The sequence below is a fragment of the Pelophylax lessonae genome, assembly GCF_965119305.1.
Source record: "Pelophylax lessonae genome assembly, chromosome: 4".
NCBI lineage: Eukaryota > Metazoa > Chordata > Amphibia > Anura > Ranidae > Pelophylax > Pelophylax lessonae.
Genome location: NC_138771.1, coordinates 661,641,276 through 661,654,236, shown reverse-complemented (window position 1 = coordinate 661,654,236; position 12,961 = coordinate 661,641,276). Strand labels below are relative to the sequence as shown.

Sequence of the window (12,961 nt, the reverse complement as noted above, 5' to 3'; positions counted from 1 at the left end):
CTATAGGTGAAAATGATAAGGATGAGGTGGGTATGTGGTAGTTTAGTAATGAATAAAAGGGTAGAATGGGTGTGGAAGTTGTGATAAGGGGGTATAAGATGTGGCAGTAATGAGTGTGGGGGACTTAGGGTATGATGGATGGTGGGTGGATCTGAGAACGAAGATCGACTTTCTTAGCTGATAACAGGCAGGGACACTCTTCATTGCTTCAACTGCAGTTTGGACATTCTGATATCCTCCAATTCTAGAGGAACTAAAAAAATCCAGCATAGCATTCAGTATGATTTTTGCAGTAGATTCTATATGGCCATAGAATTATGGAGGAAAGAAGGCAGACAGAGATATCAGGTGTCCTCTGATGTTCATCAATTCATTCCATTACCAGAAAATCTTCTTCTCACAGATGTACTCTAAGGTCAGGGAACAGTGCTGGTCATTATAGTCATTTCTATTCCTTAACTCAACGCAGTCTTCCCCTCCTCCGAGACCATGGCCCTTCCAGTCATCAGGCTGGGTAGGCCCCCAGAACCTGAAGGACAGGAGAGACAATGCTGATTAGACCAAGACAGACACTGAGCAGAACTGAGACCTGTGAGGGTAGGGGGAAGGTCATCAAAGACCACTGAACCAAAAACACCAATGTTAGTTTTCTGGAAAATAGGTGTTACAGTATATCTAAATCCAAGGACAAATCCACAATATATTGCAAATCCAGTCCTTACATGTGGTGGCTTCCCAATTATCTTCTGTGAACTACCCCCTCCTTCTATGTTATGGAGATGAAGAGAGGGTGAGATGTTCTGTAGCCCTATCCCAGGGTGACAACATTGTTGTTCCATTGATACAGTACAGTGAGTGGGAGTTGTCACCCCAGAAAAGGAAGTGTAATACTAGCAGGATCACCAGATGACAATTAACCACTTTACCACTAAGCCTATTTTTGACACTTTTTGCTCACAAGATAAAACCAGTATTTTTTGCTAGAAAACTACTTAAAACCTCCAAACATTATATATATTTTTTTAGCAAAGACTCTGGAGAATAAAATGGCGGTCATTGCAAAATTTTTTGCCACGCGGTATTTGCGCAGCGGTCTTTAAAACGCCATTTTTTTGGAAAAAATTAGAAAAATCACATTTCACTGCATTTAAAAAAAACTAAACAGTAAAGTTAGCCCATTTTTTTGTATATTGTGAAAGATGATGTCACGCCGAGTAAATAAATACCCAACATGTTACGGTTTAAAATTGCGCCCCCCCCGTGGGATGGCGACAAACTACGGTCAATAGAGATCTCAATCTGCGACGCTTAAAATTTATTTAATGGTTACCAGTTTAGAGGTAGAGTGTAGCTCTTTTTTTTAAATTATTGCCCACGCTCTGGCAATTGCGGCGATACCTCACATGTGTGGTTTGAACAGCGATTTCATTCGCGGCTCGACTTGCATATACGTTTTTTACGGTGACTGAGGCAGCTACATTTTTTTTTTTTCCTATTTATTTTTTCTTTTTTTTTTAACTTTATTACAGGTTTTTTAAAAAAAAAAAAAATCTGATCACTTTTATTGCTGTCACAAGCAATGTAAACATCCCTTGTGACACCAATATGTAGTGACAGGTACACTTTATGGAGGGATCGAGGGTCTAAAAGACCCCAAACCCCTCCACTACACTTCCCTGTATGCAAAACGCCAAAAACTGCATTTTTGCATACAGCCATTTTTCAAATATGCTGCCTTTTGCAGCACAGTAACCCGGAAGTGACGTCATGGACGCCGCCGGTGGACGCCGGTGGGACGGGAGCCCCGAGCGAAGCCACGGAAGGTGGCGGGAGGGGGGGACGTCCCCTCCCGCCCCCCGGGTAACGATCGAGCGGCTCCCAAGCCGCATCGGTCGTTACCGACGGAAAGCCGACCGTCGGCTTCAAACAACGGTACCGGGATGATGCCTCTAGCTAGAGGCATCATCCCGGTATAACCCCTTAAAGTCAGCCGACGTAGGTCTAAGTGGTTAAGGAGAGAAGCCTGAAAAGGCAAAACTAATGCAACCACCACATCAAAAGACCGTACGCTGCAATATATTACATTTGTGATTTTTTTGTATACAGATATGCATTAAAATCAGATTGTTTTCCAAGGTGTAAATGGAACAAATGTGATGGACTGTACAGTGCATTGCGAAAGTATTCGGCCCCCTTGAACTTTTCAACCTTTTGCCACATTTCAGGCTTCAAACATAAAGATATAAAACTGTAATTTTTTTTTTTTTTTGAAGAATCAACAACAAGTGGGACACAATCATGAAGTGGAACAAAATTTATTGGATATTTCAAACTTTTTTAACAAATAAAAAACTGAAAAATTGGGCGTGCAAAATTATTCAGCCCCTTTACTTTCAGTGCAGCAAACTCTCTCCAGAAGTTCAGTGAGGATCTCTGAATGATCCAATGTTGACCTAAATGACTAATGATGATAAATAGAATCCACCTGTGTGTAATCAAGTCTCTGTATAAATGCACCTGCACTGTGATAGTCTCAGAGGTCCGTTTAAAGCGCAGAGAGCATCATGAAGAAGAAGGAACACACCAGGCAGGTCCGAGATACTGTTGTGGAGAAGTTTAAAGCCAGATTTGGATACAAAAAGATTTCCCAAGCTTTAAACATCCCAAGGAGCACTGTGCAAGCGATAATATTGAAATGGAAGGAGTATCAGACCACTGCAAATCTACGAAGACCTGGCCGTCCCTCTAAACTTTCAGCTCATACAAGGAGAAGACTGATCAGAGATGCAGCCAAGAGGCCCATGATCACTCTGGATGAACTGCAGAGATCTACAGCTGAGGTGGGAGACTCTGTCCATAGGACAACAATCAGTCGTATACTGCACAAATCTGGGCTTTATGGAAGAGTGGCAAGAAGAAAGCCATTTCTTAAAGATATCCATAAAAAGTGTTGTTTAAAGTTTGCCACAAGCCACCTGGGAGACACCAAACATGTGGAAGAAGGGGCTCTGGTCAGATGAAACCAAAATCAAACTTTTTGGCAACAATGCAAAACGTTATGTTTGGCGTAAAAGCAACACAGCTCATCACCCTGAACACAGCATTCCCACTGTCAAACATGGTGGTGGCAGCATCATGGTTTGGGCCTGCTTTTCTTCAGCAGGGACAGGGAAGATGGTTAAAATTGATGGGAAGATGGATGGAGCCAAATACAGGACCATTCTGGAAGAAAACCTGATGGAGTCTGCAAAATACCTGAGACTGGGACGGAGATTTGTCTTCCAACAAGACAATGATCCAAAACATAAAGCAAAATCTACAATGGAATGGTTCACAAATAAACATATCCAGGTCTTAGAATGGCCAAGTCAAAGTCCAGACCTGAATCCAATCGAGAATCTGTGGAAAGAACTGAAAACTGCTGTTCACAAACGCTGTTTTGCAAGGAGGAATGGGCAAAAACTTCAGTCTCTCGATGTGCAAAACTGATAGAGACATACCCCAAGCGACTTACAGCTGTAATCGCAGCAAAAGGTGGCGCTACAAAATATTACCTTAGGGGGCTGAATAATTTTGCACGCCCAATTTTTCAGTTTTTTATTTGTTAAAAAAGTTTGAAATATCCAATAAATTGCATTCCACTTCATGATTGTGTCCCACTTGTTGTTGATTCCTCAAAAAAAATTACAGTTTTCTATCTTTATGTTTGAAGCCTGAAATGTGGCAAAAGGTCGAAAAGTTCAAGGGGGCCGAATACTTTCGCAATGCACTGTAAGAGACCTGACTACACATTACAATTTGATTTTACAATCACTCCAGAGCGTGCAGCCGCAGACTCGCTTGTGCCCGTTCAGCCACGAACAAACGGTCACCAGTGCGAACGCGATAACCATTATGTTTGGCCCCTAGTGGCCTATATAAGGGCAGCAGGTGCACTTGTCCTTTGCTGTTTGGTCTGCTCCTGTATTCCTGTACCTGAACCTGTTGTAGCCTGATTGTTGATTCGGCCTGTCTCCTACCTCGCTTGTTTGCCGTCTGCCCCAACCTCGGCTCGTTCCTTTGACTACATTTCTGCCTTATCACTATCTGTTCATCTGCTACTGGATTTGCTCACCTCCTGGTAGGGCGACCCTGAGGACCGTGACCTAGTGCTAACACGCAGCGAGGTCCATTTCTACCATCAGGAACTCTGGTGAACACCGGTTAGCGCTTAGATCCTGCACCTCAGGTGCTTCTTCTTCTAGGGTGATCTGTCTGTTCCTATTCTGCTGGATCTTGTGTGGGCTTCCTTGGCTCATCTATGGCGCTCAAGTCCGGGCTTACGAGAGACTTCCCTCTGCACGTCAGGTTCAGCTACGAGGAGCGTGACACCCGCCGTGTATTTAGATCGATACTTTGACGATAAATACTGGAGTTATGTCAGCAGATAGCTGCCATAACCCCGGTATTTTCCTACAAGGCTGGAGGTCCTCTTTCAAATAAAAGTGGTCCCAGCGGCTGATTCGCCGCAGGATCACTTTTATGGGCGGTGGGACAGATGCCTGCCACTTTCTGGTCGTTTTTTTCTGTAACCATGTGCTGCCCGGGCACCATGGCAACGCTCTGCTGAGCTTTCCTTCCATCAGTGCAGGCTGTGCCTCCTCATGTCTCCCCGGGCAGTCTCACTCCTTGCTGGGCAGTGTGGGCACAATCGTGCCGCTTCTGTGCATATCTCCCGGGCACTGTATCAATCTATGCTGCCCTGAAATGTCCGCACGTCTGCCCCTCCTGCTCCATACGTTCCGCCTCCTCTGGCCAATGTTTACTGTGTGCTGTCCGTGCTCTGCTCCGCCCCGCTCCTACTTGATTTGATGCCCGTGTTACTTTCACTGTTTACTGACTTTATATGTTACATGGTTGACATAAAATTGTTCTTAAACTGCTGTTAACTTTATACAGTTGATATAAAATATTTTACTACAGTATTTGGTTCAGAATCTTTTTTTTTCTAGATTTTCCTCCTTTAAAATTGGGTGCGTCTTATATTCCGGAGCGTCTTATACGGCGAAAAATACGGTAATTCAATAGATTTGCAAATTCATATATAGTGCAGGAGGAGCGTTGCTGTAGGAGAAAACACCTACCTGGAGGGAACATACTCAGACCCTGGGATGTCACAAAGCTCTGGTGGTCCTAGTGTCGTAAGGCACATAGGGCCATCGCAATCTGGTGAGTGTGAAATCTCTCTATTTTGTCACAGTGGAGCACAAGGATTGACACCAGGGATAGAGTGGAAGATCTATCACAGCAGCACCAAGCACTTTTCACTGCGCACTTTTATTTATTTATCTGAACTTTCACTACCAAGAAGTCACGTCACTTAAACAAATGAACTTTTTTGTATATGAATTTTGACACAATTTCATGAATTTATAATTTTTGCACTATATATGAATTTGCAAATCTATTGAATTAATTAATATTGTATTTAAATTTATATTTATTTTATATTTAAAGTGTACGTATTTATTTAATATTAATATTCATAATAGATCACGGGGTTATGTATGCACTTTTTTTTTTTTATCCATAAAAAGTTTTTATTGAAAAGCAAATTATACAGGGTACAAAAAGTCACACAATATCAATGCTAGGAAACATATTTCTCTATTTTTTTTTTTTTTTTTTCCCTTCATTTCTTAACTTTTCATATCAATCAAACAAAAAGGCTTCAAGGGTATAGAGAACACAAAAAGGGAAAAGAAAGAGGAAGAAAGGGGAAGACATCAGTGCGGCTTGAGCCATACTAAAGACCGTGAAACAACCATTTCCTGAGAGAAAGTCTGTATTACAGCTCAAAATAACCTAGCCTGGAAACAAATACCATAACTGGTTAGGAACACTCTATACAGGTGTAATACTGGTACGATAAGAGCATGTAGCTATTGCTGAAACATATAGGTCATAAGCACATAGGTAGTATCAATGAGGTTTTAGCCAGGTTGTTGTGTGTCTGCGGGGAGCTTCTTAAGGAGCCTATGTATGAAGGCAACCTTATTATTGAGCTCTAGAATGTGTGGACTGGCAGTAATCTGTATAAGGATGTTGTGCACCCAGTATGGCTCGGAGGGATGTTAAGAATCGAATGTCCGCCACTCAGGGCGAAGGGAAGGAGGGGCTGAGAGGAAAGGGAAAGAAAAACAGACGGATGAATAGAGTGGGGAGGGGGAAAAGAGAGGAGGGAAGGACACAGAAAGGGGAAAAATGTCTGATGACGCAAACTTCCAGTCTCCCGGGGGGGGGGGGGGGGGATGTCACATCACAGAAATTACTTTCAAAGAATGTACTTGAAAGTCAAATTCTAAGTAAGGGTCGTGATTGAAGCATAAGTCGCCGAATGTTTGAATCTTATCCAATCCTGCCAAGTTGCAGTAAATTCTGAGTATCTATCATGGGCAATGCTGATCAATTCCTCCATTTGTTCAATGTGATTCAGACGCTTACACCACTCTTTGATGGAGGGGATTGTGGATGATTTCCAGTGACATGGGACGCAGAGCTTAGCAGCAGTCACCATGTGCATAGCCAATGATTTTCTGTAGCTCCCCCGCTGAGAAGGGGACCAATGCAGTAGGTATTGTGCTGGCGAGAAATCCATTATTCTCGAGGTTATTTCCTTGATCAGATCGTGTACTCTCCTCCAGTAGGGCTGGAGTAACGGGCATGACCACCAAATATGGAGCATTGTACCCGGCTCTTTATCACACCTCCAGCACATATTCGTAACATTCGGGAAGAATTTATGTAATCGGTCCGGTGTATGGTACCATCTGGAGAGTATCTTATATCCGTTCTCCTGGATTGCTACGCTCACTGAAGAGCATTGAATATTGCGGCAAATGGAAGACCACTCTTCCTCAGTAAGGGAAAGGTCCAGATCTCTTGACCAGGCCGCCACGAAAGAGGAGGATGAGAGAGGGGGAGGGGATAGAACAAGACGGTACAGGGCAGAGATCACATGCCTCTGGGGCCTCCCTCTCTCGCAAAGGGCCTCAATACCAGTTAATGGTCTCACCCAGTTGGATGCGGCCCGGCTGTCGCTAAGGAAGCTACGGATCTGAAAGAAAGCCCACAAAGGTATTGAGTGGGGGTGCAGGATTTGGTTCAGGGCCTCCCAAGATAAGGGGGAGCCTTTGTTGAAGAAGTGTTTGGCCAGTACATTTTCAAATGGCCAGATATCCTGAAGGAATGAGTTAGCCATTCCCGGCTCAAAGGCCGGGTTCCCACGGATCGGGGTCAAGGGGCCACATGCTAGGTTAATCTTTTTAGCTTTGCGCCACGTGCAATGAAGCTTTAATGGAGGACATATCAGGGGGTGATCTCTAAGGTCTTCTTTAGTTGCGGAAAATGGAAGCCAGGAGAGTAGGTTTAGCGGTATTTCAGAGAATGCATTTTCCAGACCAACAACTGACTTTAGAGACGAGTGTATGTTCCAATCTACCAATCTGCTCAGAATGCAGGCCTTGTAATAGGTGTGAAGGTCAGGGAGCCCCAAGCCCCCACTTTCTTTAGGGGCCGTAAGCTGCGTGTACCGAATCCGTGGTCTTTTATCATTCCAGACAAATTTTTGGGAAGATGATTTGAAGGATGTGAAGAAGGAGCTTGGTAAATGGATCGGAATGGTTTGAAAAAGATAAAGAAATTTGGGTAGGATGGACATTTTTAGGAGCGAAGCGCGGCCAAACCACGATACCTGGAGGGATCTCCAAGAACGTAGGGTGCTGTTGACGGAGTTTAGGAGAGGCTGGTAATTTAGTTTATAGAGGTCATCAAGATTGCGCGGGATAAGTATCCCCAGGTAGGGAATGGATTCAGGGGCCCATTTGAACGGGAAGTTCATCTCGTATCGGTCCACTTCCGTATGTGGAAGAGAGACGTTAAGGGCCATGGATTTAGCGTAATTAATTTGCAAGTGTGATATGGATTTAAAAAATTCCAGGTCTTTAAGTAAAATTGGGAGAGACAGGTGTGGTTGAGACAGGAAAAGCAGCATGTCATCTGCGAATGCTGCTATTTTATGAGTATATCCCTTGATTTGGATTCCCCTAATATCAGAATTTGCACGGATCATGTTGAGGAAGGGTTCCAGTGATAGAATAAAAAGGATCGGAGAAAGAGGGCATCCCTGTCTGGTACCATTAGAGAGACTGAAGGCGTCCGACAGGTGGCCGTTGACCCTGACCCTGGCCCTTTGATTGGTGTATAAGGCCCGAATATTGGACACCATTCCAGGCCCCAAGCCCAAAGATTCAAGGGTCGATATTAGATAGTCCCAGGCCACTCTGTCAAACGCCTTTTCGGCGTCCAATGAAAGAAAGAAGCCAGGGACACCTCGGGTGGTAAGCCAGTGATGAATATTCAGCGCCCTTGTGGTATTGTCCCTGGCCTCACGGCCAGGAACAAAGCCGACTTGATCTAGGGAAACCATAGAGGAGAGATGCGGGAGGAGTCGGTTGGCAAGGATCTTGGCATAGATCTTAACGTCCACATTCAGAAGTGAAATAGGACGATAGTTGCTTACCTGAGCTGGATCCTTGCCTTCCTTAGGGATCACTGTTATGTGGGCCTCTAATAAAGAGGGGGATTTGTGAGGTGTGTCTGCCAAAGTGCGGAATGCACGCAAGAAGTGAGGCCTGAGAGTCTCCGCAAACGTGCGAAAGTATTGCAGGGAGAAACCATCAGGACCAGGGCATTTTCCTGGCTTCATCTCCTTGACCGCCCTGTCATGTATGCACTTTTATAAGTTTGAACTTAACAGTGTTAAGATTATTGGTTTTTAATAATTTTAAGCAAGAGCTATAGGTAATCATATATAAACTGATTACTTCACCCTAATTAACCACTTTACCACCGGAGGATTTTGCTGTCTTACGTCTGGGCCACTTTTTGCGATTCGGCACTGTGTGACTTTAACTGACAATTGCGCGGTCATGCAACGCCATACCCAAACAAAATTTACGTCCTTTTTTTCCCACAAACAGAGCTTTCTTTTGGTGGTATTCGATCACCTGTGCGATTTTTACTTTTTGCGCTATAAACAAAAAAAGAGCGACAATTTTGAAAAAATTATATTTTTCACATTTTTTTTATATGAAATTCCCCCCCCCAAAAATGTAAAAATCAAAATTTTTTATCATTTTAGGCCAATTTGTTTTCTTCTACATATTTTTGGTAAAAAAAATCGGAGTCAAAGCATATTTTGATTGGTTTGCGCAAATGTTATTGTGTTTACTAACTAAGGGAAAGATTTTTGTCATTTTTGGTGTTTTTTTTAACGAGTAATGGCGGCGATTTGCGATTTTTTTTGTGGTACTGCGACATTGCGGCAGACAGATCAGACCCTTGACTGACATTTTTGACACTTTTGGGGGTACCAGTGACATTACTGCAGTAATCATTGCTATACATATGCACTGTTACTGTAAAAATGACACTTGCAGGGAAGGGGTTAATTTTATTGGAGAGGGAGGGGTTAATGTATGCCTGGTGCTTACTGACGTGTGTGGGGGGAGGTGACTGAGTGACACAGGGACAGATCGCAGGTTCAGCTATGCTGAATCCTGTAATCTGACCCTGCCTGTCACGTAGGAGATCCGCCCCCTCTGTTTACACAAGCAGGCGGATCTCCACACTCGATTCTCGACGATCGGGGAAGAGCAGCGGTGATCACCGCTGCTCCTCCCCTGGACCGACTCCCGCTGTGACTGAATACAGCGAGAGTGAAAGGGGAGTATCTGGCGACATAGGTCTACATCGCCAGACGATAACGAACCACTTTGCCCGCAATAGAGCTCTAGTGAGCAGCGGTAAAGTGGTTAATGTGTGTATTGTTTATGTGGACATACTGTGAGTGCAGCTATTACTGAGATAATCCCCTTTTATTATTTGGTGATTTATTTTTTGGTTTAGTGTTTTTCACTTGTATTAATAAAGAATACTTTTTAGATGATTTTTGCATACAGGGGTGGCGCCACACCTGTTCTCACTCAGTACCCCCCCCCCCATGCCTGTACGAACACAGCCCCCCCCACACCTGTATATATGCATACTGGCCAACTGTCCCTTTTTTCCTGGGAAAGTCCCTGCAAATAGGAGCCTGTCCCTGGTAATTTATATTGTCCCTGGAAGCGCCTGTTAATCGGGCTGCCCATAAATGTTACGCAGAAGTAGTGCAGCTGAATGGGAGACTTATTCCAACTCTGCTACTTTGGCCTTTTTAATTTCCTGTAATTCTCTCTACATTGAGTAGACTCTATAATCTGATAAGTAGGCGTGATTAATTATGCAGAGTGGGTGGAGGTTCAGGGAAGTGGGTGTGGTAATTGATAGCAGTGCTACAAAGTGTCCCTGGAAATTTTTTTTAAATGTTGGCAACTATGTATATGTCGCCCCCCCCCCCCCCCCCCACATACATACATCTGCAAACACACATACAGCTTTAGCCTCTCCCTGTACACAAACAGCCCCCCTCCTTTTCCTTCACAGCCCCTACTTGTAAAGGAGACCTTCTTAGCTAGTCTCAGCTCTTGTTTCCACAAAGCTGACACATTGCTGAGACACAGAGGAGCTGCAGCCAATCACAGTACATAGCACAGTACAGGCAGCACATGCAGATAATAGCCAGAGGTGGCAGTAATGAGCTGGACGTGTGAGCTCAATGACACAGAGGAGCAGAAGCTGCAGAGTTTGTTTCTGTATTGCACAACATGGCTTTCCTTCACCTGCTCCTGCCTCTTCTGGCTTTGCAGCCTGGCCAGGCCCCTTGGGACAGCTGGGCCCCCTACATTTATATCATCTGTCCTCCCCTGATGGCGGCTCTGGTGATGGCACTAGTATACCAGTTGACCCACGGAAGGCTGTGCTAAACAATTATTGCAGCCACTAAAGTTTTTTTTTTCTTAACAGATTACCATTACAGAAGGCCTATCTAAAACAGATTAGGTGGATTATTCGCCCCCTTTTGAGATTGCAGATCCCCAGCGGGCATATTCCAGCCCCAGAATTAGCATGCAACTATAGGCATGAAAGTCTCAAATATAAGCATAAGCAATAATCACAAACCAGGCGCTCCTGGAATGCTTGTAGGGTGGAGGGATAGAAGTAAGCCTGTGAGGCTCCCCAGTGGTTGTTCTGCTGCTAGCCAACGAGCATAGGAAGGGTGCTGATATGGATAAAAGTACATGAGGAAGGCAGCGCATGAACCACACCAGAATGCAATGGATAAGGAAGTCAGGTGAACATCCAGTATGTCAATCTCAAGCAAAGGAACCAACTAAGGGCACTCCAGACTGTAAGTAAGTAAGTATAAAATTGATAAATTTTATTAGGCACGTATGCCTGAGAGAATAAAGTGAATTAAATAATGACAAATCAGCTCTGAGGAAACCGACGTTGCAGTCGGTGAAACGCGTCAGCGTCCAGCGTCCCCACACTGCACATCGGGTGATCGACTGCCCCCCAATACAGGATCCCCCGTCTTTTCACTATTGGGCTGTTCCCCTGCAGGCACCCGGCAGATCGCTAAACCGGATGTGACGCCAGCCGGTCACCTCTGACCTGGAAGTCCATCCCACAGCCGCCGGTGTAGCTCACCGCTTGGGTAGAACGCCTGAAGGACGGTATCTCGGGACCTGACCAACTGGGCAACGGGACTCCACCACCGATCTACATTACCTCCCTGCCTGATCCAATGGTATGATTTAATCCCATCCATCCAGCTACCATCACTCCAGGTAGCTACCGACTCTGCACTTGCTATTCCGGTGATCCGGTTCCAACCCTATGAGTAGTACGGCCTCTCCGCTAGCTGGTGGACATATATTTATGGTAATTCGCTGAACACAGGACCTGGTTATTTAAACGGTTTACATGATCCACATCATCATCACCGTCATGCCCTTGAAGCCCTCAATTGGAACTGTGTACTCCTTAATTTAATTACATTGCTACTGAGGGACTTCTAGGCTATGGACTAATATTGCTCCGCATACCTGTTTATCTTCAACCAGCACGAACTTCGTCTGTTTTAGTACTTAATACCAGCATCTTTCTTCCAATTCAGTTATATTTTCTTGTACTATATCGTGCCTACATCCTGATTTCAGCCTACCATCTAATAGGATCATGAGCTCATAGGTTATTTTCATGAGGTCCTCTCACACCACCATACATGGCAATCAGCCTACTTGGTATGCTGATGCCTGTCTGGTTTTGTGATAACATTTGGTTCGGTGAGTCCCAACTATACATGTGCCTGTGTGTATTTTAATGGTTTTATTCTATTGTTTTTCAGTGTCTCCTTTGCCACCCTGATTTGTCATTATTTAATTCACTTTATTCTCTCAGGCATACGTGCCTAATAAAATTTATCAATTTTATACTTACTTACAGTCTGGAGTGCCCTTAGTTGGTTCCTTTGCTTGAGATTGACAGACCTCGGCCTATCAACTCAACCTTTCCTCTTTTTTATGCTATTGATTGACCAACGGTCACTATCCATGACTTTTTTCACTACGATATATTTGCTCAGGGATTAATTCTTCCCAATTTTTCCCATCAGGGCTCCTGATTAGGCCAATTTTGGAACACAAAACCCTTGCTTTTTTCATCACCGAACATCCAATATGGAAAGGGTTAACAGTTTATTGGTATTGGTATTGATAACCGAAAAACAAAGTACATAAAATGCTTACATCCCCCTGGGCTGGAGTGGACAAGGGCACCTGGCAGCAAGCAACACCGGTGCAAGGAGGTCAGTCTCCCAGGACTGCTGAGCAGTGTGCGCACTAAGCCGGAAAACCAGCTGGTGCGAGGATGAAAAGACTCTGCTGTAGTTCCGTAGTGGCAACCATATAGCTTGTGGTCCACCCTGGTTCCTGGTATTTCCCCACAAGTGGCGCCTGTCCAGCTGATGTCACCGCTA

General features: G+C 44.4%; 1 protein-coding gene across 1 annotated transcript in view; it reads right to left on the bottom strand.

Moving 5' to 3' along the window:
- Positions 1–276: 276 nt before the first annotated feature.
- The window catches only part of LOC309553071 (C-type lectin domain family 10 member A-like), a gene marked incomplete at its 5' end in the record, with an annotated part of 117,834 nt that continues 105,149 nt past the window's right edge, over positions 277–12,961 (bottom strand). The window contains one exon of the mRNA XM_082253970.1: positions 277–529. Coding sequence (XP_082110096.1) covers positions 379–529 — 151 coding nt within the window. The 3' untranslated portion in view covers positions 277–378. The remainder of the gene's footprint in view (positions 530–12,961) is intronic.